General features: G+C 38.6%; 2 protein-coding genes across 3 annotated transcripts; both read right to left on the bottom strand.

The window, feature by feature from the left end:
• Positions 1-138: 138 nt before the first annotated feature.
• On the bottom strand, positions 139-6,378 carry LOC140997526 (alpha-1,3-galactosyltransferase 2-like). Its single transcript, XM_073467466.1, has 4 exons — positions 6,104-6,378; positions 5,708-5,803; positions 3,174-3,311; positions 139-2,755 (listed from the first exon to the last, which is right to left on the bottom strand). Exons 1-4 carry the CDS (start codon positions 6,244-6,246, stop codon positions 2,071-2,073), a joined length of 1,062 nt encoding a protein of 353 aa, XP_073323567.1. The 5' UTR covers positions 6,247-6,378; the 3' UTR covers positions 139-2,070.
• A 6,864-nt stretch (positions 6,379-13,242) lies between these two features.
• znf362a (zinc finger protein 362a) lies at positions 13,243-27,477 on the bottom strand. 2 transcript variants are annotated; one of them, XM_073468397.1, is made up of 9 exons: positions 27,433-27,477; positions 22,207-22,270; positions 20,200-20,440; positions 19,543-19,668; positions 18,497-18,824; positions 17,087-17,311; positions 15,278-15,356; positions 15,003-15,161; positions 13,243-14,919 (listed from the first exon to the last, which is right to left on the bottom strand). In XM_073468397.1, exons 2-9 carry the CDS (start codon positions 22,267-22,269, stop codon positions 14,800-14,802), a joined length of 1,341 nt encoding a protein of 446 aa, XP_073324498.1. In that variant the 5' UTR covers position 22,270; positions 27,433-27,477; the 3' UTR covers positions 13,243-14,799. The 2 variants fall into 2 exon arrangements, with proteins under 2 accessions (XP_073324498.1, XP_073324499.1); XM_073468398.1 differs by lacking the exons at positions 13,243-14,919; positions 15,003-15,161; positions 15,278-15,356 and adding an exon at positions 15,981-16,157.
• Between the last annotated feature and the right edge of the window lie 361 nt (positions 27,478-27,838).

Genomic DNA, 27,838 nt, shown 5'->3' with positions numbered 1-27,838 from the left:
AACTTGGACAATTTTTTTTTAATAGAAAATAAAATCTAAACTAATCCATCTCGTGTGTTGATACTTTACGAGAGTCTTCAAGTCCACGGCAAAAAGCAACTTTCACATGGAAACAAAACGGGGTCAAAAACATTGTAGCTGTGTATTAACATTTTAATGTGGTCAGACAGAACAACCTACCTGCGGCAGGGTTGTGAAGAGGGAGAACAATTACATGAGACTTTATATGTTGAGAGCTTGCTGTTAACAGTCTTGTCGTCATTGTAATTTTCATATTGATACTACAGTTAATATTTAAATGCACTTCCTCCTTACAAATTTTCATTTTTATACCACGTCTCAAAATACTTGCATTAATCCTTAAAAAAACCCAGACATTTTCATTGTGGAAATGTGTCCCAACCTCCCAAAAACTTGTGCACCATAATACAATAATACAAAAGTTCTCCTGAGTGAATACAATATAAGTGCTATTTTTAACAGATTTTCAGACCAATAAAAAAACACATAAATTAACAAAAATGGCAAAACCAGCAAAGAAAATCTAAAAGGATAGTATAAGAAAGAAGTAATCAACAAATTAAAAAATAATTCCAAACATGCAGTGAAATGAAAACCGGAATTTCAGCAGTTTCAGTCAGTTTGGCAAATTACAAAACAAACACAAATTCAGCCTTCAAATCACTGGCTTTTATACCTGAGCTTTAGAGAGTTTAAAATGAAAGAACATGTGAAAATTAATAAAAATGAGTCAGCCGCTGCAACATTAGCATCTCCATCTCAGAAAACAAAGACACAAGTGGTTTCCAGCTCGTGCATATTCTTAACAGACGGTGGACACAAACAAAACTCAACACTGCACCACCTCTCTCCAGATTCTGAAATTCTTTGAGTTAACTGAATTTTTTCACAGGTTTTGTGTTTTCACGTCAACAGCCCCGATAACAAATATTCTTAAAGAAAACATCTTAAGGACTCTGACATCCTGGATACTACATATCCATCTGAAATTCATAAAAGACATGATGTGGATTTGACGTTAATACTTTGGATACAGTGTTTTGGAAAACTCCTTTTAAGGATGAAGACATTCTGAAAGTCAGTGTTATGTCTAGACGGGCAGAAACTGATTTTGGAAAGGATGACACAGACGCCCACGTTAGCTTCCTAATTGGTTCCTATCGGTGAATGTGTAATAGAGTATCTGAGTTTGTACAGTGATGGAATGGATGATATATTGTCTACATTTAGAAAAACTCCATCAAAATAAAACAATGATGGAAAAGAGACAAAATGGATAATGATGTGGATGCTTCATAAAAACAGCGTTATCCAGGAAGATTCTGTGAAGAACAGTCAAGTTTCACTGCCTCATTCATAGTAACATCCAGTGCACGTGAATGGCCGTGTGATATGAGGTATGGACGTTATAATTTTTGAAACGGTGCTAAAATATTTAAGCATTTAAGCATATAAATATAAATCTGCCATACACATGAATGTAACTTTGATCAACCAGTACAGACAGTCGAACGTGTTGGCATTAATATTGTGACAGACTGGCTTTACACGCTGATGTTAACTGTTATGCCGTAGCTTCAGTGTGCCAAGACTGTTGTATTCAGTTAAAAAAAAAAAGGCCTGTTGAAGCCAGTAATGAGTTATTGGGTTTCTTGAATGTCAGTGAATTGGTTAGATGACAGCAGTGTTATGCAAGATGTTTAGAGGCTAGAAGCCTGTCACATCTGTGTAGGATATAGCACGCCTGTGATTGGCGGAGAATTTGTTGGCGGTTGGTTGTTGTCCTTCCTAGAGATAATGAGCATGTGTCACTCGATGAGCGAGCCGAAGTTGAAGAAGTTTGAAGAATTTCAAACTCAGAGTTTTAATACTTTAAATATTAATCATGTAATAATTCAAACTCAGAAATATGTTGGTGTATATTTTATGTATATTAATTTAGAAGTGCAAAGTACCCCAAGATGTCAGATAGTTTACCAGCAATTCATTAAGTATAACAGGTGATTTTTTTTTAATTTTTTTTTTTTTTTACCTTAATTCCACAACACGTTACCCTGTGCGGAGTGTTTCATAATGCTTTGGTGCCCACTGTAGTCGGGTGACGCGTATGTCTCTCCTGTGGCCGATGCTGGTGTCCCAGCAGTACTCCGGAGAGAGCACCCTGCTCGGTTTATGAAGCCACATGTACTTGTTGAGATGACTCTCATCGTGCCACAGAGCCTCCACGTTATTCTTTTTGTCCTCCATGATGCCCTGATAGCAGGCCTCAGTCAATGCTTTTACACTCTTCCATGAGCCTCCAAACACAGCAGCATGGTAGTAGAAATCCCCAACTTCCATGTAAGCCTTGGATTTGGGGTTGCGGTCGTAGGTAAACAGACTCTTTGGAAGGCGGTAGTAGTAGGCGTGAAGCAGAGCCACAGACTCTCCCAGAGCCTCCGAGCCAAATCTTCCAGTAAACACCTGATCCACATCAAAGCAGAAAACGTGCGTGCAGTGGTGGCGAATATCCGACTCGATGACCTCTGATATCGTCTTCATTCGCATCATAGAGACGTCCTGCCACCTACTGTGCCTGTCGACCTTTATAACCTTTATGCTTCTATGAGGAGCAAGCTTGATGTCCGGCATCTTCTCTGGCAGGTCCGTGAAGACGTAATACGTGACGGGCAAACCCAACATGAAGTGTTGCTCCGATGATTTCAGGAAGGTCTCGAGATAAGCATCCAGGTACCTGTGGTGGAAGTGAACACAAGAACAATGTCAAATACTTTCATATCTTAACGGTTAAACTAGGGCTGCACAATTAATCGCAAAATAATCTAAATCGCAATATGACTAAGTGCAATATCCAAATCGCAAGAACTGCAATTATTTTTTGAAGGTAAAATATGTCACAAAACAGTGTTTTAATGAAATTTTGTAGTGCTGCAGAGATGCTCTGGCCTACAAAGCTTGTTCTCCAGATGTAATAAAACATGTTCGTTTGGCAGAGACCGGGAGAAATGCCACATCATCCATAATAATCATGAATTGTATCACAATTGCTATCTGTCAAAATAATCGCAATATCACTTTTTGACCATATCGTGCAGCCCTAGGTTAAACATTATTTCTCTAAATAAAAATGGTAGTTTAATGTGAAGACAAACCTGCCCACAGCAAACACTGTCAGAGCCACAGATGATCCTTCATTGCTGTGTGTCTGGTCGTAAAGATCAGGGTCAAACATCCCATCCCAGAGGACGGGAGCTTTCCAAGATGTGCATGTTTGCACGTCGGATCTTGACCTGAAATAAAAAAGTTTAAAGTAGGGAAATAATTTTGTAGTGGTTGTGCCATCTTTTGAGGAATCTGTAAGTCTTACTAAGTTAAATATTTGTTTCTGCCAGAAGCCTTTTTGTGTGGGATTGTAGATTCTGTCATCATCTGGATTCTACAGTTTTTCTCAATACTGAATTTCATGCAGATCAGCAAAAGGGTTGCCTCACATCCAAAATGCACTAATGCAACCCAAACACGTCAGGTTTGACTCTTGCACCAGAACAACAACAACATTTGTCTCACAACAATAAAAGGGAACCACAAAGGTGTCTATGTACAATGTTTATTTTTTCTAGAACTTTATTGTCCTTGCCTGTAAACCAACTTAGATCACCAACAAATAATCCTTAAAATGTGGACATTTCTGCAAGAAACCACTAAATATAAATATATACAGTACATTATACTTAATATTGAGAACATGAGGAGGTTCAGCACATTACAGCTAAAGTTGGGGGATGCATATTCTTTCTGCTAAAATTGAGAGCTTGAATGCTTTTTGTTTGATTTTACTCACTTCCATGACTGCTAAGGCCTATAAACAATCTCTCCCTGAAGTTAGATCAAAGTACAGATTGACGAGATCTACTGAATATTTCTTCTTGATTCCCCCGTCATCAGAGCAGAGTCTCTGTGTCTTCACACAGGCTGAGAGCTGCCCCACCCCTCGTAATCGCAAAGATCACAAGCCCATGAGAAAGAGATCTCTCTTCTAGATTGGCAGTGGTAAAAATACATGAAGATCTTAATTAGTCCAGTACTGACAGCAGCAGCTGATATAAACGTTATAACATATAGATTTCACTTTTGCCATTAAAGAAGCTTTGATTGCATTTTTCTTGCATCATGAATTGTTTGCATGAGCTGAGACAATAACGTTAAAATCTCACATCTTTACTACATGGATTGTGCCACCTTACAGTATGTTATTTAAATAAGAAATTCTGTAATATGCATCAGTAGACTTTATTTTTCAGACATATATAGATGAAGCAGAATTTGGTTAATTGCAGTCTAATTTACAAAAATGTATTTTAAATATTTTGTGCAATGTTTTGTGTTAAACATAATATAAACAATGTTTATAATAGTATGTAAACATGCAAAATACAGTGTAAATACAGTTTTGGTGGTGATATGATTTTTGAGGTATCTGGTCATTAAGGGCATTTTAAAGTGTCATGAAACTAGAAAAAATATTACTACACAAGCACATAAATGATCCATTTATTTGTATCAGGCTGAGGACATTAGGGGGTGCCCAATATCAAGACATTTCAGGAGGTAAAGCAGAAAGTAAAATGAATACTTCTTAATAAAAGATTGGATGTGAATACAAGCGTTGAGTTCAAGATTTTAACTGCATAAAAACATGAAGTTATTTTACTGATTGGTTTCTTCCTTTTTCCTTTCCTCCATTTAAAATTTGCTTGTGAGTTAAAAGTATAAGTATAACCGGAAATGTAGCTGTTGCTGTCAGAGCTGTCACTCTAATAATTAAACTAGTTTTTTCAATTTGTATTACACATTTCTAACAGTATACTTTAGTTTTTCAGACTGTGATGGGTAACCGTACGTCAGTATTCAGATTTTTTTTCAGTGCCCTGTATCAACCACATCAGCTTTATGTCACTCAAAATTTTAGGGCGGCAACCAATTATTTTCATTAGCTTTTAACCTGCCGATTATCTCCTCGATTGATTGTTTAGTCTTTAAAATGTCAGAAAACACTGAAAAATACCCGTCACTTCATCAACTTGCATGATTTTCTAAAAACACTTAAAACCTCAAAAATATTCAGTTTGCCAAAGAATAATATGTAAAAGAATCGGTGAAATTCAGAAGTTGAAACTAGAGAATGTTGCTCCATAAATCACTTAAAATGAATAATCAATCATTAAAATGGTTTGACTAATCAATTAATAATTTCAGCTCTATTTATTAGCTCTGTTATGTTTTTTGTAACAAAAGACACCAATGTTAAAAAAAAAAGTGCTTCCCACTGCTGTGATCTGAAAGCATAAAACATTACAGAAATATACACATTGAGATGTCGTGCTGTGTTTTGTCACAATAATTATCTAGAGGGAGGTTTTTTTCCCCCCGAAATGTGACAGACACAATGTTTTACGGTCTGCCCTACTTCTTTAAGGGCCTACTTTTTTTTGGGGGGGGGGGGGTTTCCTGCCATGATCAACTCTGTGGTTTTTCAACACGTCAAACCATTTTGTTTGTTGGAGATGGAAAAAAAAAAGTTAACCCAAGCTGGAAACCTCAGAGTTGGTTCTCATGCGAACTATATTATCAGTATCTGTATCTTTTGAATGTCCACAGTCGAAACGTGAAGTCTTAATGGTCTTACCAGAAATCAAGGGATGCATCCACACCGTATTCCAGAGACAGCAGGTCTGCCCTTTCCAAAGAGCATTTTTCCATCGGTAGGAAGCCTACTAAATAACTGAGATCAAAAACACAACACATTAAAGAGTAAGTACCAAATAATAATAATATATCTGTATTAAGGTTTATTAAAAAGCCTGCACTCAGTTGCAAGTTTATTTATTATCCTACCGTCATGAATGTTTTGTTTGTAATAGAAACACCTAAAGCGTCAGTGTTTAACAGCACCACAAACCACTTCTTCCAAAATTATCAGAAAGTTGAATCATCTGCTGATTTATTTTTGATTACCGACATTAAACTGGCAACTGAGTGCAGGAGGTGTCTTTTTAATGAAGCACGTGTTTCTGGTTCTCACCTAATAGATGGACCTGTGAAGTAGAGAACGCAGAGCGCAATAGGAACGCAAAGCACACATTTTAAAATATTCTTGGTCTTCTGAATGTACCTGCTGGCAGATTGAAATGTAAACAAAAAATGGCACCAACAAAGCAGAAACATTGAAGTTGTATTTTTTTTAAAGATGTAAGATACCCCATTGTTGAAAAAACGCTGGTGTCCTGGTTCAGTGGACCGTGAACTCTCTTGTGAAGGACCGAGGCAGTTGTAGGTTCATGAAAAAAAAGAGCGACTGAGAAAAGAGAAGGTGTTACTCCTTATTTATAGCTCACATGTTAGGGTGGGGCGGGTGTTTGACATTCATGAATATTGGCGCTGATATGATCCCTATGTTTTGGTATCAATTCCAGAGCAATACTATTTTTTCATTATCTTTAACATGTTGTCCAACAAAAATTTAATATTTTGAACGAATATTTTATTTTAATTTATTTTTTAACACAAGCAACAATAAAAAAATATACAAAAACTGCCTAAAAAAAACATCCATCCACAAATTATGATTTACAGCGGTTCACAATTGCTTTGGCTCAGATTTCACAGCAGAGTTTCAGTGGTTAATTTTGAACCATCTGTATCTAATTAAGGAATAAAATGCTGCATTAAGTTTATCAGAGAATCACAACATTGTTTATGTTCACCGCTGAATTTTTAATCATTGCTGTATTTTAAAATAAGTGGGAAATTGTTGTGCAGCAGTTACAGTAGTTAATATAGAATATCAATAAGGTGTAAATCCTAAATGTTATAAAAATGGTCTCTCTTTTATAAAAGAATCAGTATTTAAAATAATGTCGAGTGAGAATGACTTTTGAAAACTTACATTTTTATTTGCTGAATGAGCTGTGTTCTGTAAATATAGATAATGTTGTCTGGAGTCAGACTTTACTCCTACATTCTTATAAAGTAAAATTATTGCCTGACAAACAGTATATAGCAGTAGCACACATCCAGGAACTTGAAAAAACTCCCGTAGCTCTTCTTCAGACTTAGATGTGAGGAAGAAAATACACATTTGGAGTAAAGGTAAATGGTGATTCCTGTCTATCTCCTAAACCCTGCAGATACACATTTGCATAACACCAACTTGTTACTCAAAGGACATCTAGACCCGGTTTGATCACCACTATGTTAAATGTGTGCCCTCCATACCCCAAATTATGTTGAAATACTGATACAGTAGAAATGTTTTCAAACGTGTTGTGATGAATCAGTCAGCAGTCTGACAGTCAGTGAGGAGTCATTCTGTGAAGCTGAGCGTGCGATTCCACAGATAAGAGTTTAGTCATTTAGGCTCTTTGCGTTACAAATTTTGTGCGGTAAAAGTGGAGACAAAGCAAAGGAAACAAACTGTATGTCAGAAACGTTCTGATCAAAGATAAGTGAGACAGAGAATGAGTCGGATCAGATGTTTGACGTGAGCTGCTTGAAAGTTTGATGTCATGAACTGTTATGGATTTTGGTCTACGAGCGAGTGTTCAGGTCAGAGCCTTACCTATGTGTTATATGCGCACCTTTGCTAATTGGTGAACAGTATCAGACACCTGATTGCACTTCAAATTTAAGGATACCCTTATGAATTTGCAACCATTAGAAGTGCCAATGAGGAGTTTTTTAAAAGTTGGTCCCAGTTTTGTTTGTATCATACACATAGACGAGGACGCAGCCGGTTTCATGTTGTTCCACTGATGCGCAGTTAAAGGTAGTGAAGAAAACTGCTAACAAGCTTTTTGCTCTGCGAATGAATTCAACACGTCGGACCTCCAGTTACACAACAAAAAAAACACAGTTTTTGTAAATCATCAATGAAAGTCATAATATTGTTTGAAAACTCAACACAGCACTTTTTAAGATGAACTGCGCGATATGGCCTTAAAGGAACAGTTCACCCTCAGTATAACAGCGTTTTGCGCTCGAAACAATTGAAGTAGACTTTTAAAAACGTGAAAAGAACCGAAAAATATAAACATAAAATGGCTCCATACGGCATAATCCAAGTCTCTTGAAGCCCCAAGATCCAAAATTGATTTGAAAAGACGTCACTTACAACCTTTTTTAAAGCCAAAATCTTCATTGTAGTTGCTGAGTTAAAAGCGTTGCACCCCGGGCGTCGAGGGTGTAGATAAGCTAGAGATAGCTGTTACTTTCACAAAATATTAACACAATTCGATTTTTTGATAAATAATTGTAATGTGGATATAATGACGAAGTGGATAAAGTATTAGAACAAGTAGAACAGTCTAGTAAATTCAGAAAATTACATCAAAAACGAAGACAACATATAGTCTTGTATCGCGATAACGATTCAGTATTGATATATTGCCCTGCCCGATGTACATGTTTGTGTTTTACACAGAAGAAGCATCATTTAAATCCTGATCATATCAAACGAAAGTAAGGTATCACCACTGCCAACCCAGTCATCATATCTAAAATAAGATCTGCACATTGTTCTCAAAGCCACACAGTTTTTCAATGCTGTTTTTGTCCTTTGAGCTGTTTTGTTTGCTCTTCCTTTTCCCTTCTGTGGTTGGTGCCGCATATGTAGGATCAGATAAGTTGGTAGCCAATGTATACACACTAGCACAACAATCAGGGTTGTTATCAAACTGTACAAAGAAGAAATGCTTTACCTTGTCCAGGGTGAGGTTCACTAAGCTTTAAAATAAAAAACATAACCATCGCATACATATATACACTCAATAAACACACAAAAGGGAAAGAGAATTGCATGATGTCGTTAAGGAGGCAAATGGTGGCAGGTACAAATGAGTTTCTAAATCTGTTAGTCCAACATCTGAGCAGAGTATATCTGCGACCAGACGGCAGCAGCTTGTTCTCAGAGAATAGGAATGTGACTGCAGTCAGCAAGGTTGGACTGGGCTTTCTTTAAAGGCACAATATGTAAGAATTGTAGTTTAAAAATTCAAAAATGAACTTTCATTATCAGCAGAATGTGAAGAAATAACACTTTGACAGTGTGTGGAAGCTGTCTTGTGTATTGTGTTGATGAGATATCTATTGATGTTTGCATGCAACGAGCAGTCTGATAGTAAACAACACCAAGCTCCCTAATACGACCAGTAAGAAGAAGGGAAACATGACAGGAAAGAGGAAAGGAGGACGGCAAATGAGACGTAAGGAAGGAAGAGAAAGGGATGAAATGAAGAGGTTAAGAAGGAAAAGGTGATGTAAACAACAAGGGATGGAGGGTATAAAGGCAGGGAGAAGCTCTGGCAGTGATCTTTTATTTTTTTTCCATTATCTTTAAATCTTTTAACTGTTACTGCAGTGCCACCATTTCATTAGATACTACTGGACAATTTGTAACGGCATGAGGTCATGATATTTAGATATTTATGAAATAGAAAACAGCAAAAGTCAGTGTTGGGGATTAATTGTTTAATATTTTGTTTTCTATCTGTAGCAAATATGTGTTTTTAGCCGAAACACTATCATGAGCCTGTGCCACAAAGCTATAAATCAGTAACTGAATCAGTTGACAAACTTTGAGCTTTTTAATATCTTCAAATGTGTTTTCTGGGGCACTTCCTCTGGATGTAATTGCAAAATGCAGGCATACTGATTATTTTTCTCATGCTACAATAGCCACATGAAGCATCAAACCACCAGGTCAAAGGCACCAGAATACATGAAATGACATCTGATCTATTCAAAGTTTAGAGCCCTAAAAAACACTGTTTTCACTGATAGAATTATACACAGCTTACAAAATGTTTAAACTGACTTTAAAAGTGTTGATTACCTACCTGTGATTCGCTGTCACCCACATACATCCATAAGTCGTTCAAAATGTGTATAATTGAACCTGGAGTTGTGTGTGAGTTTCACTGTGTGTGTGTCTCTCTCTCTGTCCTGACTGCAGAGCAGCTCTGTGGCTCTGTCCTGCCCTCACCTCAGCGTACATAGCATCAATTTAAAGGGAGTGGCTCCATGAAGGCATTCTCGCTCTACAGGTAGAGAACACAGTTTCAGCTGCGTTGCTTAGCCTGACACAGATGATCTTCTTCTGTAGGGAACCTGTATATAGGTGGACTGGCTGCTGTTCACTAGTGCGCGTCTTTGGGTCCACTCTTTTTCTCCAAGGTGCCCCAGCTTGTTTAAAAATGCGCCTGACTGAAAAAAAAAAAGTAAAATGGGACCAAGAACGAAAACTAAAACTTGTCAAATTCGTTTACGCACAAGCTTAAAAAGGAAAAACAACTAAAATGCTTTTACGCACAAGAATGACAGATTTGTCAAACTCAAAGGATGATTGAGAGTCAACACACTCGAGGGGCACAACGACAGAAACATGCATAACACTTATTTTTGGTGAAGCACACCATCCATTAGTCTCATCAGTAGGAAACAGCGCCAACAGCGCCAACAACGTGCATGTCCCCGTCCCCGATTTCCATATGCACGTGCAGATGTTGGCACGCAATTTACCTTTTGTTTGAAAATCAATGCTCTGTTTTTTATCTGGTATTAACAACTTTTTTCCATCTCATAACTTTTATACTGAAATTTTTACTTTTTTACCTCATTTGTATGACTTTTTATCTAATAATTATGACTCTTTATCTAATAATTGTGACTTTTTACCTAATGTTTATGACTTTTTGTCTAATAATTGACTTTTAATCGAATAAGTATGACTTTTTATCAAATTTGTATGACTTTTTATCTAATAATTTATGACTTTTTACCTCATATTTAAGATGTTTAAAAGGAAGAAGAATAAGTGGATTATAAAACGTAATATCACTGGTTCATTTGTTTTTAAACTGTCCTTTATGAGTCCAGTAGTGTTTTCGGAGTGCTATGCTTGATGGTGGACTGCAAAATTTGGTGCCTACATTACCCACAATGCGACTTATCCACCGAGTGACATCAGTGGAGGCAGTTTATCACATTAAATGCAGCTTCCTCTGGAGCCACAAAAGGCTTTATACTACTTTTTCACATATTCAGTAGTACTCCCCAAGACCTGTAAACACACTTTAATGTGTAAAGTTGGTGGAGTTACCCTTTAACAATACAATAAGTGTTGCTTTTGGGCTGTGGTCCACCATTAAATGTGGGTTTTGGCCCTCCAAGGGAAAAAGTTTGGGCACTCCTGCTTCAACAGTGTTTCATAATTAGACACACCTCAGCTTATCTTTCACGCTTTATCCACCTTTATGATAACAATATGCCGCTACCAGTGTACAGTATGTGTAGCAAAGGTTTATGGTTTGTCTTAAGGTTTGTCTTATTTGAGTTTGTGTGAGAAGCTGTGGCATTGTTTTTGAGTGACAGTGAAAGGACTCACATGAATGTAGACAAACTAGAATGGCAGTTCAGAATTATTTATCTTGTTGCCTCCAGTCCCACCAGCGTCTCACACTCTGGCAGGATACAGCCTGTCAGAGTGAACAAACTGTGAGAAGCACAATACCTGGGACCTGTTGCAACACGCAAGTTTAAGTTTACTTACATTCCCAAGGGGGTGGGGGACACGACTCCAGTAGATCCTGGTGGAAAGTAACAAAGTATAATTACTTTTGAGGTGATTTTACTTTACTCCAGTATTCACATTTTTTGCTGCATGATACTTCACTACAGTTCAAAGGGAAATATTATACTTTTCACTGAACAACATTCACTTAACTGCTAGAATACTAGTGACTTTAATGGTTAAGATGTTTCATAAAAACATGGTTGACAAGTTTACACAATATGACACATTATCTTGCACTGAACCTGCAAACGGACACAGAAAAATATGAGCAACTAAAGGTGAAAGAAATATTCAGATTTCCTAACATTCACTTAAATCACCACGCAGAAATGTAAATGCAGCTTCTTTTAAATTAAAAAGTGAGCCAATGTGGAAGAATTAATCACATAAGTAGATTATGTAAAATATATGAATGGGCCATCGTATTGTGAAATATTTTAATCAATTATTAAAGCGGAACTTGATTTTACTCAACTGAACTCAAACGATGGCTTAAAGAAAACCAGAGCTGTGATCCCCTCTAAATGGACTTGTTGTTTAATGTATTTTGTTCATTTTTGTGTTGTGTATTGTTATCTGTGATGATACTGATTTGGTTACCGGCCAATGGACTGTGTATGTAAATGAGCATTCTTCCTAAATCCAACATGTTTATTCTGTCCGTCAACTACACAGATAAATAAATATTGGCCCTTACATTACCCCTGTTTTCAAAAGTCAGTATCTCACCTTCATCCTCAGCTGTCTTTGAATTGTATCTGAGGTGCACGTGGTGATCACACGTCCTTTTTTCACAGGCACTTAAAGGCCTCAGTCTTCTCTGAAGCCAGCTGAAACGTTTCCTTGTCAGTCTCGGTCGTCGACAGTAAGGTGAGGAATAACCTCAGCTTTGAATTTCCATACAGGCACATCTTTAGCTCCTTTTTGTGTGGAGTGAAAAGAGTAATCCAACACCTGTGGCACCATGAAAAGGTGTCTTACAAGTAACCAAGTTTTCTCTACTCCTTCACAAAGCTTCAGAGCAATCACATGTGAAAGCATTTACGAGGATTTGTTCCTTTAAAACTGTCATTGGTTTAAAGGATAACTCCACCAATTTTGCACATTAAAGTGCATTTACTGGTCTTGGTGAGTACAACTGCATATGTGGAAAAAGTAGTACAAAGTATTTTGTGGCTCCAGGGGAAGCTGCATGTAATCTGTAAAATTGCCTCCAGTGATGTCATGCAGACAATAAGTTGCATTGTGGGTAAAGTTTTGAAAAAGAAGAAGGGTGGAATAAAAAAGGCGATATCTCTGCTTCTTTTGTCAATAAACTGTCCATAAAGTCCAACAGTGTTTTTGGAGTGCAATGCTAGAGCAGTGGACTGCTTTTCAGAACCTGGTGCCTACATTACAATGCAACTTATGACTCAGTGATGAATTTACTAGATTACACACAGCTTCCTTCCACCACTCTATACTACTTTTTCACATACGCAGTAGTACTCCCCAAGACCTGTAAACACATCCCTAACCCACTTTAATGTGTAAAAATTGGTGGAGTTACCCTTTAAGTGCGGCCAGCAGAACCAAAACAAGCCGTTTCACCATTACTTGTAATTATATAATCATTTATTATAAAACAGGTTGACGGTTAATATAGTTTATATACAGTATACATCATGCTGTGACATAAAAGGCAAATGTAAAGTGATAAAAGAATAAAGAGCGTGGCCCCTACAGAGGTGTAACAAAGTTAAGGCTTAAATGCATATAAAATGGAGAGTGTTCATTCATAAAACGATGAGTCATCAAAGAAGTGTGACGCTTCAGCTGAAAATTGATATTTTCCAGCAGAGGAGCACGTCTGTCTGTGTGGCAGCAGCAGAGTGAAGGTGTCACATGTCACTCTTGCCACTACATCCAATACAAAGTGGGTAAAAAGGCTGCAGGAGCATAATTCAACCTAATATTAAAGAGGCTGTATGGAACAATTTACATAGGTGATTCATACATGTAAATAGGCAATTTACATGTGTGAATCACTTTATTGGCCATATCTGACATTAAAAAAATGAGGCCTTTCCCCGTCTCTCTCTCGGTTGCCTATACAAGCCAGTGGATGATTGATTAATTTGTTTTAATGATGCCTCCAAAGGACAGTCCCAAGGATGTAACTCAAGGATGTGCTCGAGTGCCTCTCTCAGCGCCACGAACAGAGAGCAACAGCAGCTAACGTTAGCTTCAAAATGGAGTTGGCTAATATAAACTAAAGACACAGTAGCCCCACAGAGCCCCTTTAACCCAATGATCAGAAACAATGTGGTGAATTCGACAAGATAAATGAATATAAATGATTATATTTTCAGGAGAGTTTGTATGATTTTAGCAAAAACAAGCTTTCACTCTTTCTACTTACAGTACTTGAAAGCAGAAGCTCTCACTTTCACTGCATTAGCCGAAGTTTCCATTTAGCTTTTGAGTGATTTGTGGAATTTCCTTTCGTTAAACCGTTTTCCAGGACTGCCTTGAGCATATTTTATAACGTTACAAAAATATGTAAAGGAAAATATATCCATCCATCTAATTAGGAGTCACACGTCCTATTCAGGGTGGCGTTGGCAGTAGGGTACAAAATGAATAAACAGAAAGCGTTGACATGTAATGGGTGCGTTATGGCTACATGATTGGTGAAACATAGCAAACACTGACATAAAAAAGTGGCACGATATACATGAATACACTTTATATAAGCATTCACCTTTATGTTCACTTGGCAACCGAGCTAACGGAAGACTATTGAGTAAAGTAAGCAAACGACCATATAAAAAAAAAGAAGACAATGTTTTCTGTTGTAACATAAAATGTTTAAAAGGTTTTCCATGTAGCTGCCTGGAGCAAATTTGTTTTCTGTGAAGTCACATAGAAAAAGAAATGTTTAGGCCTGTCATTTCCAGGCCTGAAAGTGCTGAGAAGTCATCTTTGGATGTCCCCGATAATACTATCTGGTCAGCATGAAAGGAAAGGAGGTAATACTCATTAAAAGAGAACCTCTTTACAAAATACTTTTACAATCTGGAACCCGTTCATGGGTTCAAAGTTCATCAGATAAGCGCAGATGTCACAGGAAATGTCTGTGATGGGTGGGCAGGAAATGTATGTGGAGCTCAGATGAGGGCGATCCGTATAGGGATGGCAGGAGACTCTGTCCTGTGCTGAGGGGTTTGATGGGACACCACATGTTCCACCATTGTGTGTTTAGTCATGTGCTTTATGAGGTACGTCTCCTGGAAAAAAAATAAAAGAGAAAATCAACACTTGAGCACATCTTCGCTGTAGTTCAGATCTTAAAATTTAACTTCCAGCTCACCGAGGTGTACGCCCTGCCGCACATGCTGCAGCAGTAGGCCTTGGCGTTCTTGATGGCGTGTGCGGAAAGGTGGATCTGCAGGGAGGCAGAGTCCGAGTAGGCACGGTAACAGTTGGAACATTTGAAGGGCTTGTCTTTGTTGTGCTGCCTCTGGTGAGACTTGAGCAGAGGAAAGAAAACAAAAACTCAGTCCCCTTAATGCATCATTGCAGAAGCTATTGTACTCACAAATCCAGGGTGGTAAAACAGGTTGGAAGAAAACAACTAATGTTTACCTGCAGATTAGACAGCTGAGTAAAAGCCTTTTCACACCCTGGGTGAGCGCATTTATACGGCCGATCGCCTGTGTGGATTCTGAAAGAGGAAACATGAAACACTGAAAGGAAGCTAAATGGAATTAAATACAAATCAAGCCATACAACTAAAAATAAGGTGTGAAGAGCTGCAGAAAATAATTTTATTCACACTAAATGAATCTGTTCCTTAATTTTTATTTGCTGTATTTAGTTTATTTGCTTGTGCTTAACATAACCCGAGAGGTTGTTTCCAGTGTAATGTGTGCGATCTGTGCCTGTGCAAAGCAACAAAAGCTGGCCAGCAGAGTACACAAGGAGTGCTGAGATGCACAAAGGGACTCGTCCCTGACAGACTTCTTCCTCTCGTTCAAACTGGACGTTAAAAGATCCTTTCCTAATGTGCTCATAATAAAAGGGGAAAATTGTTTGATTTATTATCAATTCTAGGGGTAGACTGATTATTGGCCTGGCCGATTATCGGGGCAGATATTCAGCATTTTACCAATTATTGGTATTTGTGTTATTTGTGTCTTATTGGCAATTTAACAAGTTATTAATTTAACAGGAGCCTCAGTAGCGGGATGGCATCCCATTCTTCAACCAGCATTTGTTGCAAGTCAGCCAACGTAGTTGTGTTGGTCACGCTGGCACGGACAGCAAGCCCAAGCTGATCCCACAAGTGTTCAATGGGGTTGAGGTCAGGACTGCTGGCAGGCCATTTCATCCTCTCCACTCCCAAATTCTGGATGTAGTCTCTGAGAAACGCCACTCTGTGTGTGACCAGGCTGGTGACCAGCATGAGGAGGAGGTGCCAGGCTGTTGTGGCTGTTTATGGTTCTTCCACACGCTACTGAGGCTCCTGTTTGTTAAATTAATAACTTGTTAAATTACCAATATGTCTTGTTTCTTCAGACTTCAATCATCCAATCCCCCAAACAACACCAAACAAAAGTCAATAGCAGAATAAGCTGTTTGGCAGAGAAGATTTGGCAAATTTTTCATGGGCGCAACCCACATACTCGGCTCTGCTGCTCATCCCACAAATGCATGTTCCTTACAAATGTGGCACCATTTAAAAGGAAAATGAACAGGCTTTCCAACGATATAAGATTTATTGCAAAGAAGCATTGTTACAACAAAGAAATAATCTACCAAACACAAATTTCCTTACTTTTTGTGCTATGTTTAGAAAAGTGGAACATCTGAAGACGTCATTTTGCTTTTTTTGCATTACAATAAGATTTTTTCGATATTTTCCACCGCTGTCGGACTTGTTTAACTGTACAAACAGAGCCTCCCTCTTTCAATCCTTCAATCACCTTCTTGAAAAGGTCGGCATTGTTATGTTTGCGCATTGTTATATCTCCCATGTCTTAATTGTAAAATGCAATATTGTTTACTTCACCCGTGTCAAATCCAAACGCTGTCATATTCGGAATAATACTGGAACATTAGTGTGCATGTAAACCCACTCTTTCAGGAAACTGAGTCAGGTCTGTGGATTATTACATAAGTGTCTCAACAGCAAAAGCAGACAGCCGCAAAGAGAAGTGAAAATAGGTGTGGTTTTTTAAAAAATGTGTAATGCGGGTGAACAAATCATTTCACACAAGGGACTTTATTAAGTAATTTGAGGGGACAAATGACTTGATACTTGCTGGACTCTGCCTTTCTGCGGTTTTTGTTTAAATAAATGTAAATATTAAAAATGAACTCAAAACTGCAATAACAAATAACTCCAAGTCATATCTTTGGTGACGATAAAATAAAGTGTCAGTGTGAACAGACCTGGTGTGCTGCTGCAGATGGGAGAGCTGGCGAAAACATTTCTCACAGTAGGAGCAGCGGTAAGGTTTGACGCCCAGGTGTATGCGCAGGTGCTGGGCCAGGTATGATGCGTTGGCGAAGGACTTGGTGCAGTGAGGACACTTGTGAGCCTTCGCCTCTGTGTGCGTTTTCGAGTGAATTTGCATGTCTGACTTGGAGAAGAAGGTCAGCGGACAAATTTTACACCTGAAACAAGAACACAGCGAGAGGACAGACATCATGAAGACACACAGGACAAGTGGTGCCGGTATACTGCATGCTGCTCAACTGCAATGTTTTTCTCACAGCAGCGTTATTGAGTAAGACCAAGTGTGGCTCGTTAAACATCTTTTTGTTTTGATTGATTGTTCCTCTTTGCACATCTCCTTTCTTTTTAAATATGTGTAACGATGTTGAACACTGAAATCTGTGAGATGCCTCATTTCAACAGTGATTGAATGTAACTATGTACATTTACTCAAGTACAACTTTGAATTGCTTGTAGTTTACTTGAGTATTTCCATTTTCTGCTACTTCATACTTCCTCTCCACTGCATTCTGGATGCAAATATCATACTTTTACTTCTCTACATTTGATAACTTTGGTTACTAGTTACTTTGCATCAAATGGCGAATCTTTAAATTATTTTATTTTATCAGCAAAACAAAAAAATAACACTGAACATTGAAAAAAATGCTGAATATCAACCTGGCTGATAGTCAGGGGGGAAAGTAACTAATTACAGCTACTTTTTTGAGTATTTTGTCTGTAATTTTACTCGTACTTAAGTATGCATTAGACCATGTAATCTACTTATTTACTTTTAAAATCATAATTGAGTGCTGAGTATGCCTGATAATGCCTCTGACAGTCTGCCTCTGATGCCTCAAACATCAACAGTTAAAAAGTAACTAATTCTCTGATTAAAACTGAGAAGAATGCTTTGTACTTTTACTCAAGTATCATTTTAATAACTAGTTTTACTTGTAAAGGAATAAATAATGATGCAACTGTACTCATACTTGAATACAGATTTTCAGTACTCTTTCCATTACTGCTGATAATCAGTTGACCCCGTAGTATATGAAGAATTTGCTTTTACTTGTACTTTTGATGCTTAAGTACATTTTATATCAGATACTTCAATATTTTACTGAAGTACTATTTGTAATGGGCGACTTTTACTTTTACCAAAGTAATATTTTAACACGCTGGTAGACAAAATAACTAACTACGTCACCATTTCAAACACAAAGGTTGGTAATAAGCAGTATTTATCTATATACTTTTAGGCTTTCTGTGTTATTTTGTGGATGCATCGAGTCTGTCAGTGGTGAAAAGTAACTAAGTACTTGGTGTTAGCAGTTGCGTGATGTCATTAGTTTCTGTACCTGTAGGTTTTTCCCTCTTTGGCAGTGATGGTGACACAGGACTGGTCGTTGCCTGAGGCGAGGATCGGGTAGGGCACCACCAAAAGAGAAGACCCATTTTCGGCTTTGATCTTCTTACGCCCTCGCTCCACCTTCGGAGGGGGGCCGAGGAGTCCCACCAGGCCCCCATTGTTCTTCCCAGGGTCCATCCCGTGGCTGCAGGCCAGCCCTGAGATAAGGTGAGGTGTGGGGGCTCCGCCCAGCCGGCTGTGGCTGCTTGAGGTGGGCGTGGTGGGGGTGATGATCTCTGAGGTGTTGAGGTTGCCTGTTCTGGATGCCAGCGCCACACCTGACGGGTGCACAAGCGAAGATAAGGACATGATTACAATAAGTTAAGATTCAAAAGACTCAAAATCACAATTTTAAAAAGTTGATGTATAGGTATAGTAATATCACAAAGAGGATTTAAGTATGTTTATCTGTATATGTATTTTTTTTTATTATTTATTATTATTCAATATCTTGTATTTAAAGTTCTAGTGTGGATCGGACGGATCTGAAACATTTTAATGAGACGAAAACCTGATTTTCTTTAAATTTGAATGCAGCTTTTGGGTTGAAAATTGCAAACTGTAACCACTACAAAACCAGATTCAGTCTCTAAAATCATGATAACATAGTAAACCAAACAAGAACAAATGATAACAACAAGGACAAACAGCTACTCAAGGGAGATACAATGTTGATGTAGCAGGCTGGTTGGCAAACACTGACACCTAGCACACACTCCTATAATATGACCTTCCTTTGTAGCAGTATTTGAAGAATAATTGTTCATCACATGTTTACTTTATTCTGTCTACCTCTAAAGAAGTCCAAAGTCAAACTTTCCTCAGCTTATTATCAGAACTAATAATAAATGAAACCCTCAGACAGCACATGGCTGACGGAGCCGCCCCACCCTTCACATCACGCACTGTTGGCAGGCATGAGGGATAGAGAGATACAGCAAATACAGCAGCACCCAATAAAAACACTGAAGACAGTCAGTTTCCACCACTGGTTACCTGAGACGTGGTTCGTCCTGGATGGATGGTCGATGAGTTGACGCAGATGCCAGTCTTCCCATAATCCTCTGGCTTTTAAAGCTGTCTTATCGTCCAGATTCAAATTTACATCCCCCAAAATACGACCTGGAAAAATGTACAAAACACATCTTTCATCATCCTGATCAACTTTTTTTTTGTTTGGTTTATTATTATATAAGACAAAGGAAAAACAAACATCACGTATCAAGATGGGACTGAGACTTGGCTCCACTCCCTCACTGTCTGCGGTTCCCCAGACCTCTATGATGCACTTATAAAACAATGATACTGATGGAAAAATCAGTCTTTTTCTTTACTTCTGACATGACTGGCAGGAAAAGAGATCGGACATGACAGCAACAAAGTTCTGAGACTGGATGTGAACAGGAGACGTTGTAGTTCATGGTCAGAACCCCTACGTCACCAAAGTGCTCAAAAGTGACAGGATTTAGACCCCAAACAAAACTAATTCTAATTCCTGAGTTTTGAAACATGGCATGTTTTCAAATTCATGTTTATAAGCAATAAATGTGTTGATAATAATCAAGTATGTGATGTTTTTTTCAGTTGTTAAATAGAGAACCTATAAACAGAACAATGGAAAGCATTAAAACGAAGAGGAAGCTGAAGGAGTACCTGTGACGGAGCTGGAGGCGGGGCGGGCGTGCAGGGCGATGTCTGGCTGAGACGGGCTGTGGCTGTGGAGAGCCGGCATCTGCTGGGCTTTGGACATCACGTGCTGGACGCCATCCGCCTGGTTTGGGGGAGCCAGCAAGGGCTGTTGAGAAGGAGCTGAGGCAGCGGGCAGATGGGATGGCCTGATCTTCTCTGCCATCAGCTGCTCCTTGATTTTATTGATCAAGACTAGGTTATCCAGCTGATCGCCAGGAAACAACATTTGTGACAAGAGAACAGCCATCAGTTCAGTCAGTGTCACACTGTATGAGGCGATGGTTCCCTCTAGTGGCTGATACGTGACATAGTGCCCAAACTTTCATTAAACATCTGTGAGGATCAGCAGCTAAGGGCCATATTCAACCAGTGGTTCGCAACTTTTTGGCTTGCTTCAAATAAAGCAGTCTGGTCTCTGATTTCTTTGATATGAAGGATTAGAGGCCAGAATAGATTGTATCTAGTAATAAGTTTATGATCCCTATAATCAGTTGGTGACCTCTCAGATCCATCAGGAGACCCCTTGAAGGGTCCTGAACCAAAGGTTGGGAACCACCGTATTAAAGGAATAGTTTGATAAACTTGGAGAATAAACTAATCCCTGTTCTGCTGTGATTTAGATGAGAAGATTGAAACCACTCTCATATCTGTAGGCTAGCTGTGTAGCTAGAGCCAGGTAGCTTAGCTTAGCACAAAGACTGGAATCAGGGGGAAACAGCTAGCCTGGCTCTGTCTGAAGGTAAAAATCTGCCTTGCAGCACCTATAAAACATTATATAATGGTTTTTGTTTTTTTTAATCAGGGCAATAAATGACAATTAAATATTAAATGACAAGAGATATCTAAAGTTAAAATGCTAATTGTTGGTTTGATAGGTCAGTTGTTTGGCTGCTGGCTTTAGCTTTATATTTACCATGCAGACTAGAGTGGCATCAATCTTCTGATCTACTTCTCTGTTAGAAAGTGAATAAACGTATTTCCAAAATATCAAACAATTCTTTTAAATAGTACATTATTTAAAGTAGCAATTTCTATTTTTTTTTTACTTTACAAACATTTCCGTGAGTCAATATCTCTCACCTAATGAGGCAACACAACAGTGATTGAGCCTGTTGCAATATTAATTTAAAGGTGCACTATGTAGTTTTGGGGAAGAAATCTTAATCAGAAGAGAAAATTTTTTTTGTTTTGTAGCTAAACAAACTAATTAAACAAACTCTCTTTGTTTACATGACTGAATAAATAGAATAAACAAACTGACCTTAAAGGACAACACAATTTCATACTGTTTTTATACTGTTTTACTGTTTTACCATGTAAATATTAAGTGATCTGACTTTCTTCTCCAAAACTACATAGTGCCCCTTTAAATATTTGCAGTATCATAAATTGGGTGTGTGTGGCGACATTCCTGTAAAAATGATGTATTCATTAATGACATACTCATCACATTAAAAGCATTTAACTGACGAAAGACCAGCTCACTTTTATCATGAAGTCACATGTGTTTGTCTGTAAAAATACATCTACAGAATAAGACAATAGTCATTTGTGGCATTTGCTGACAGTGGAACAGTTTGAAATATTGCCAGGAGTAGTTTTATTCAGTCAACAGCAGTAATGGAACAAGCTGAAGGAGTTGTTATAGGCGAAAGGCAGCACACCTTCTCAGCAATGCAACCAACATCTTTCACTGTGTCCTGCTGTGCACAGACTCCTGCTGTGCGCAGCATAAAACCAGATCACTGATGATCACAGAATGATGGAAAAAGACCAATTATCGCTCGACTTCTCTATTAAAAATAGTTTGTTTTGCTGCCCCAGAATTCTGTGACATTACAGGTGTCGCCAAATCAACCAGGACTGAAATCTTCGAGATTGACGCTTTGAAATCCTTAAATAAACAAATTAACCCTTACAAAGAAAAACTGACAGTACAATGACTTTACTGTGAATACCAGAGTCACTCACCTGGCCGGGCATGGCAGGAGGTGGAGGCCAAAAATAGGGATTGTTAAAGCGAGGTTCAGCCATCCTGAAATAAATACACAAGGGTTATAAACAAGGTGAGCACGGATTCTCCATCTGTCCCTCTGTGAAGTACTGGCCAGTAAATGCACCCAGTACACGTCTGTAAACTTTCACAACAATTGGTTCTCAACCTTTTTGTTTTGGGACCCCTCAAACGAAGGGACGCCTCATCACTGGTTGAACAGGTGAGTGATTTTTTTTTTTTGCTTGCTTTAATCTTTAATGTTCATATTCTTGATTTCCACACAAAAATGCAATAATGTGTTTTAGGAAAATAAGTATAACTAACTGCAGTTGAAAATTTTGGGAACCACTGTTGCAAAATATTCCTAAAAACTTCCTACCTTAAAATGATGTGAAGATCTATTGTTAGTGTAAAGCCAGTGGTTAACACTGTGTCAGTAGCTCTCCACCCAAGCAGCAGCTGACTGTTTGATGTGATAAATTGAGATAACTTGCTCCAGTCTTGTGATAGTGTATTTTCAAAGACAATCTGTATTAGCTTATCCCCCTTTCCTGAAAGTGCGTGAGGTAAACTTGTGTCTTTACACTTTCTCCGAGCCAGCGCTTCATCACAAACAGCATAGAGGGAGTTTGCTGCTGCAGTGAGTGAAGTCAACAAGAAACGTTTTGAGTCTGGAAGCTTTTTCTTAGGATTTTAAACCACGAGACTTAGCGATGGGCATGCTGCCTGAGAGATAGGCTCCTTCTCATGATTACAACAGCTACTGAGGGAACCCTCCCAAAACGGTTATCAGACGAAACAGAAATGTTTAAAAAAAGATGTGCCTCAGATCCTGTCCTCCTCGACACGTGGGGCCCCGAGTGGTTAGGAAGTGGAAGGAAACAGGAGAAATGTTGCACAGTCTTACTTCTGACATAGCCAGTGTCAAAAGCTAATGAACATGGAGTAAATGAGGATGCTGCACACTGATTTGTAAGTGACACAGCAGTTTTTTCTTAATTTCTACAAATGTGACTGATGGAAAAATAAGAGCATGACATATTCTCTTTTGAATGAAAATGTTATTTTAATAGGCTGCAATTAGGCACACACGTTGTTTTTAATGCAGTTTAGATGTACAGAAACTTCTGGGGGGGTTTTTTGCTTGCTGTTAAAGTTACAATCCGAAGGCCCGTCTTTCCATAGCTTCTCCTCTCTTCTCTCAAACTTGTATGAAGTTCCTTTTTTTAAACATTTTTGCATTGCGTGCTTTGGCACACTTCACCATTCCTAAGTCTGTTTGGCTTAGCAGAGGCATAACACAGTCCACGTCTGCGGGCCAAGAGAAACAAAAACGATACGTTCAGGGGTACGAGCGTACAGTAAACCCCACAAAATATTTCTCTAATGATGCCAGCGGGGATCAGTTTCTCTTCCTGGAGGCTTTGTGCCTCGAGGGAGCGGGCTCAGGGGTTTGACTGCTGCTGGACATCTTTGTTTCTTTATTTTTGAAGAGGTGACACCCTTCAATGGCAGCGAGGGTCTGCATGTGCCTTAAAGTTCCTCTGTGTTGTTGTACATTCATACTGCGTGTAATGTCCTCAGCCTGCAGAGTCCAGGCTGTGTTGCTGTTGGATTAACTTTAGGACCACTCGTGCCAGAACAGTTTAATGGTTTCTTTTGCACAAATGCAGCTGAGTTTCTATAGGACTTAAATATTTATACTTTCATGTTAGAGGGTTTGCAGTATTTCCAGCAGGTGGGAAAAAGACATGTACATCCAGTATTTCTGATGCAGGTGCATTAGAGAGGGGCTCAATATCTCTTAAAAGAATCCTACACACAGCTCTATAAGATTAATCTGCAGATTACTGACTTGATTGTGTTAATAAAATGTCAGAAAACAGTAAAAAATGGCCATTATCATGATCAGAACAAGGCGATGGATTCAAAGTTATTGTTTTATCCGACTAAAGTCCAAAACCCAACAATTTTCAGTTTATAATAGTATATCAAATGAAAAGCATCAACATTTCACATTTAAGAAGTACAGAGTGTTTTGCTATTAATTCATTATCAGAACAGTTACTGATTGTTTTTCTATTGATTGATCAACTCCACTGCCCTTTCGTTCATGGAATTTATTGAATCAGCGCATCGAAGTTTTGGTCCTGTTTGGCAAAAGTTTTAATCACTAAAAAGTAATTAATGTGGTGCGATGTGGAAGTTATGCTGGTTTCTAATAAGTCACTCTTTAAAATGGGTTGTGAGTTGCCACTAATGGCTTCATTAATGGTTAATAACTAATTTACAAAGATCACTTTAGCCCATATTCTCACACTGTGGTAGGCAAGCTCCCTCTAGTGGTCCCCAGAGGAATCCCACAAATGTTTTTGGCAAATGAAATAAGCTCATTTAAAAACATACAACACTATAAAAAATAATGCAGAATTTCAAGAAGTTTTGTCTTTCCTGTGACGTTTTTGTTTCAACTTGTTACGTAGTCACGTCACACACGTCATTCATGGTTAGTTACGAGCTGAACTCAAACTGTGATGGAAGGTAAAAGCAGGTAAAATTAAAGGTTTAAAAAGATTCTGGACGTGGCCCCAACCGGGAGTGCTACTTAAGTGGTGTCGCTTAAGTGTCCTGCGAATGTCAGCAGCACACTGACCACTGAGCAATAACATATCAGAAGACTTCAATTCAACGCCTTTGCCAACATTGGAAAGATGTCCAGTGGAGAGCCAGTTTTTTCGACGTCTTTTCAACGTTGACTAGTGATGTCAAAGTGACGTCCTTACAGGGTTCAAAATTAAAGTTTATACAATGTTATTTTAGACATCTTTTCAACTTCAGTCACAGACGTATAAAGAACTTCTTGTGTTTAAATTTAAATTAACGGTCAAATCATAAGCAGCAAAAGCTACAGGGAGGTTTTAACCCCTGGTCTCATCCTCTGTAGTCTGAATGAGGGATGTACTCTACCAGGTGAGCTATGTATCAGCCTTATTAGGTACCATGTTTTGGTCATCCAACCTTCATCAAGTAATATTCCAAGGTTGGGTTAGTGTGTGAAGCTGAAAAGAGTCGGCCTACACTATACTGTATTTTAACATCGGTCATGTTACACGATGTAAAAAGTTTGAGAGACACTGACTGAAGCCATTTAAAACAACTTTTGGGTTGGCAGGTTGTGAAAAATCTCCATTAATTAGCATAAAATGTAGACTAGATAGACTGATATCCCTTTGTTAATGATTAACATTTATAATCGGAGACTTGATGGCCGTTTATGAAGTGCAGAATCCACAATCATTTCTTGATGAATTACAAACTGCCGTAACTAATACTTGCTTAGTTGAGTGCCAAATATTTTGATCGTTTCAGTCATTTATCAAGCAAAAATGTTAAACATTTGTTTTTTCCACCTTCTTAAATGTGAGGATTTGGTGCTGTTCTTCTGTTATGATGGTAAATGAAGAGTCTCTGGGTTTTGGACAAAATAAGCATTTTAAAGATGTTTCTTTGGGCTCTGGGACGTTGTGGCGAGAATTTTTTTCATATTTTTTTGACACTGGCACACTGACCGATTCATTGAAAAATAGGCAGATGAATCGATAATGACAGTAATCGTTAGCTGCAGCCCGAATACCTCGGAGAAATTTTGCACAATCTGGCAACCCAAAAGATCTTCTTAGAGGTGCACTATGTAGTTTTTTGAGAAGAAAGCTAAAGATCTTCCCTGTTTTTCATGCGTTAACATACTAAATAAACAAACTCTCTTTGTTTTCATGACTGAATAAACTGAATAAACAAACTGACCTTAAAGGACAATTTCATACTGTTTTTACCTAGTTTATATGTGGCGGACCCTGCCACCTTTCTAGCTTCAAACATGCTCTGGGGACTTTATTTTCCTCTGAGAACAGCTTGTTTATTCATTTGGGGAAAAAAAATACACATTTCTGAGTTTGTATTATTACGTCGTTAATATTGTAAATATTAAAAATATGAGTTTGAATTTCTTCTACAAAACGACATAGCGCCCCTCTAATGGCTTATAACTGATTTATAAAACATTTGTATTATCATCATCATTCATTATAAAGCCATTCGTTAAAAACTCATAAACCCTTATAAATGATCGTGGTACTCAAGTAATATAACACCAACTTATCTGCTATTATGTAGCTTTTGCTATTATTGTTTTATAAATAGAGCATCTCAGCTCCCTTTGGTGCTATAATAATCCTACAGATGACTAGCAGTCAGTGTCACCACAAACGTGTGCAGGTAGCAGAAAACTATATTTAAATCTGAATATTTCAGCTTCGGTGAAATAAAAACAAAACAAAACAGGTCATTACTGTCAGATCACCTGTAGAGAGACACACACAGTCCAATCTCTGAAACTAAAGTTAGGGTTAACTTTCCCTCCTTTCTTTGTACCTGCTGTGCTTAATCACCCCTCCGGTCAAAACCCCCCAAAAACCCAGAAGCTTTAAGATGTTTTTTTTTTCTTAAATGTGGAGCAGCAGCAGCAGCAGCAGCTTGTTGTAAAGGAGAGCATCTCCTCCAGAGAGAAACGATCCTCCGCAGCGCTCAGCAGCCTGTCCGCCGCCTCTCCCACATTCTCAGACAGTTTATTAAAAAATTTCAGACAAAAGGAAAACAAAAATGGCAGCCCCGTCTTATTTTTATAAGCACTGGACGCCATATTCTGCAGATCCGAATATTATAAAGAGATGATTCTCCAGATGTGCCTGAACGCCTCGCCGATGCGTCTGGATGTGGCATATTTGCATTAAGCGTACGAACGATTGTTTACTTTGATTTGCAGGTTTGAATAGCCCGGCTTGAGGAGGGGAAGAAAAAAAAAAAAAAAAAAAAAAAAAACGCCTGACACTTCCTACAACAATCATCATGCCTTTGCTGAAAGCTCTGCAGCCGCTGAGCCATAAATCCAAACGTCGACGCGAACAGTGGCGCGTAATGAAAGCTTTAATCTGCACGACGCGAGGAAAGAAATCGCTCCTTGATCGCCTCTGCGCTGCAAATGCTCGCTTTTGTGTGACAACTTTTGCATGACTTACACTGAAACGGTGACGAAGAGACACGGGAGAGCTGCGTGTGAGGAGAAAAAGAGCAAAGAGAAAAGAAAAAAAAACCGCACACACACACACACAGGCAAGAGAAAATGCACGGAGCGGCCAACGTACCTGAACCAGCGAGAGAAGAAATGTTTTATAAAGGATTACTCTCTTCTTTCTGCTCGCTCCCAGTCGGACTTCAAACCTTCCGGGTCGCCTGCTGTTCACTTCTGGGTGCTGCAGGCGTCCAAACACTGAGCTCCAACTCGATTTTTAACCCATTTTCTGGTTTCTCATTCAAACGCGGGCGATTCTCTCGCACAGGCTGTGAAATAAAACGAGGAGAGTTCGTATTTAACATGTTTTTTTCCTGCACGCTGACTGTGTTGTCTGAACACATTATTACATCCTTCTCCTACATGCTTCATCAGGCACGTGCAGAGGGAGGGGAGGGTAAGGGTGCCCTAGCACCTGCCCCCCCCCCCACCCGGTCCTGATGTCCCCCCTTTTGTGTAGTGCATTTTATTTTATGCTA

This window comes from Pagrus major, chromosome 6, assembly GCF_040436345.1.
Source record: "Pagrus major chromosome 6, Pma_NU_1.0".
NCBI classification, from domain to species: domain Eukaryota; kingdom Metazoa; phylum Chordata; class Actinopteri; order Spariformes; family Sparidae; genus Pagrus; species Pagrus major.
The sequence above is the reverse complement of the archived record's forward strand: the minus strand, read 5'-3'. Positions and strand labels throughout refer to the sequence as shown.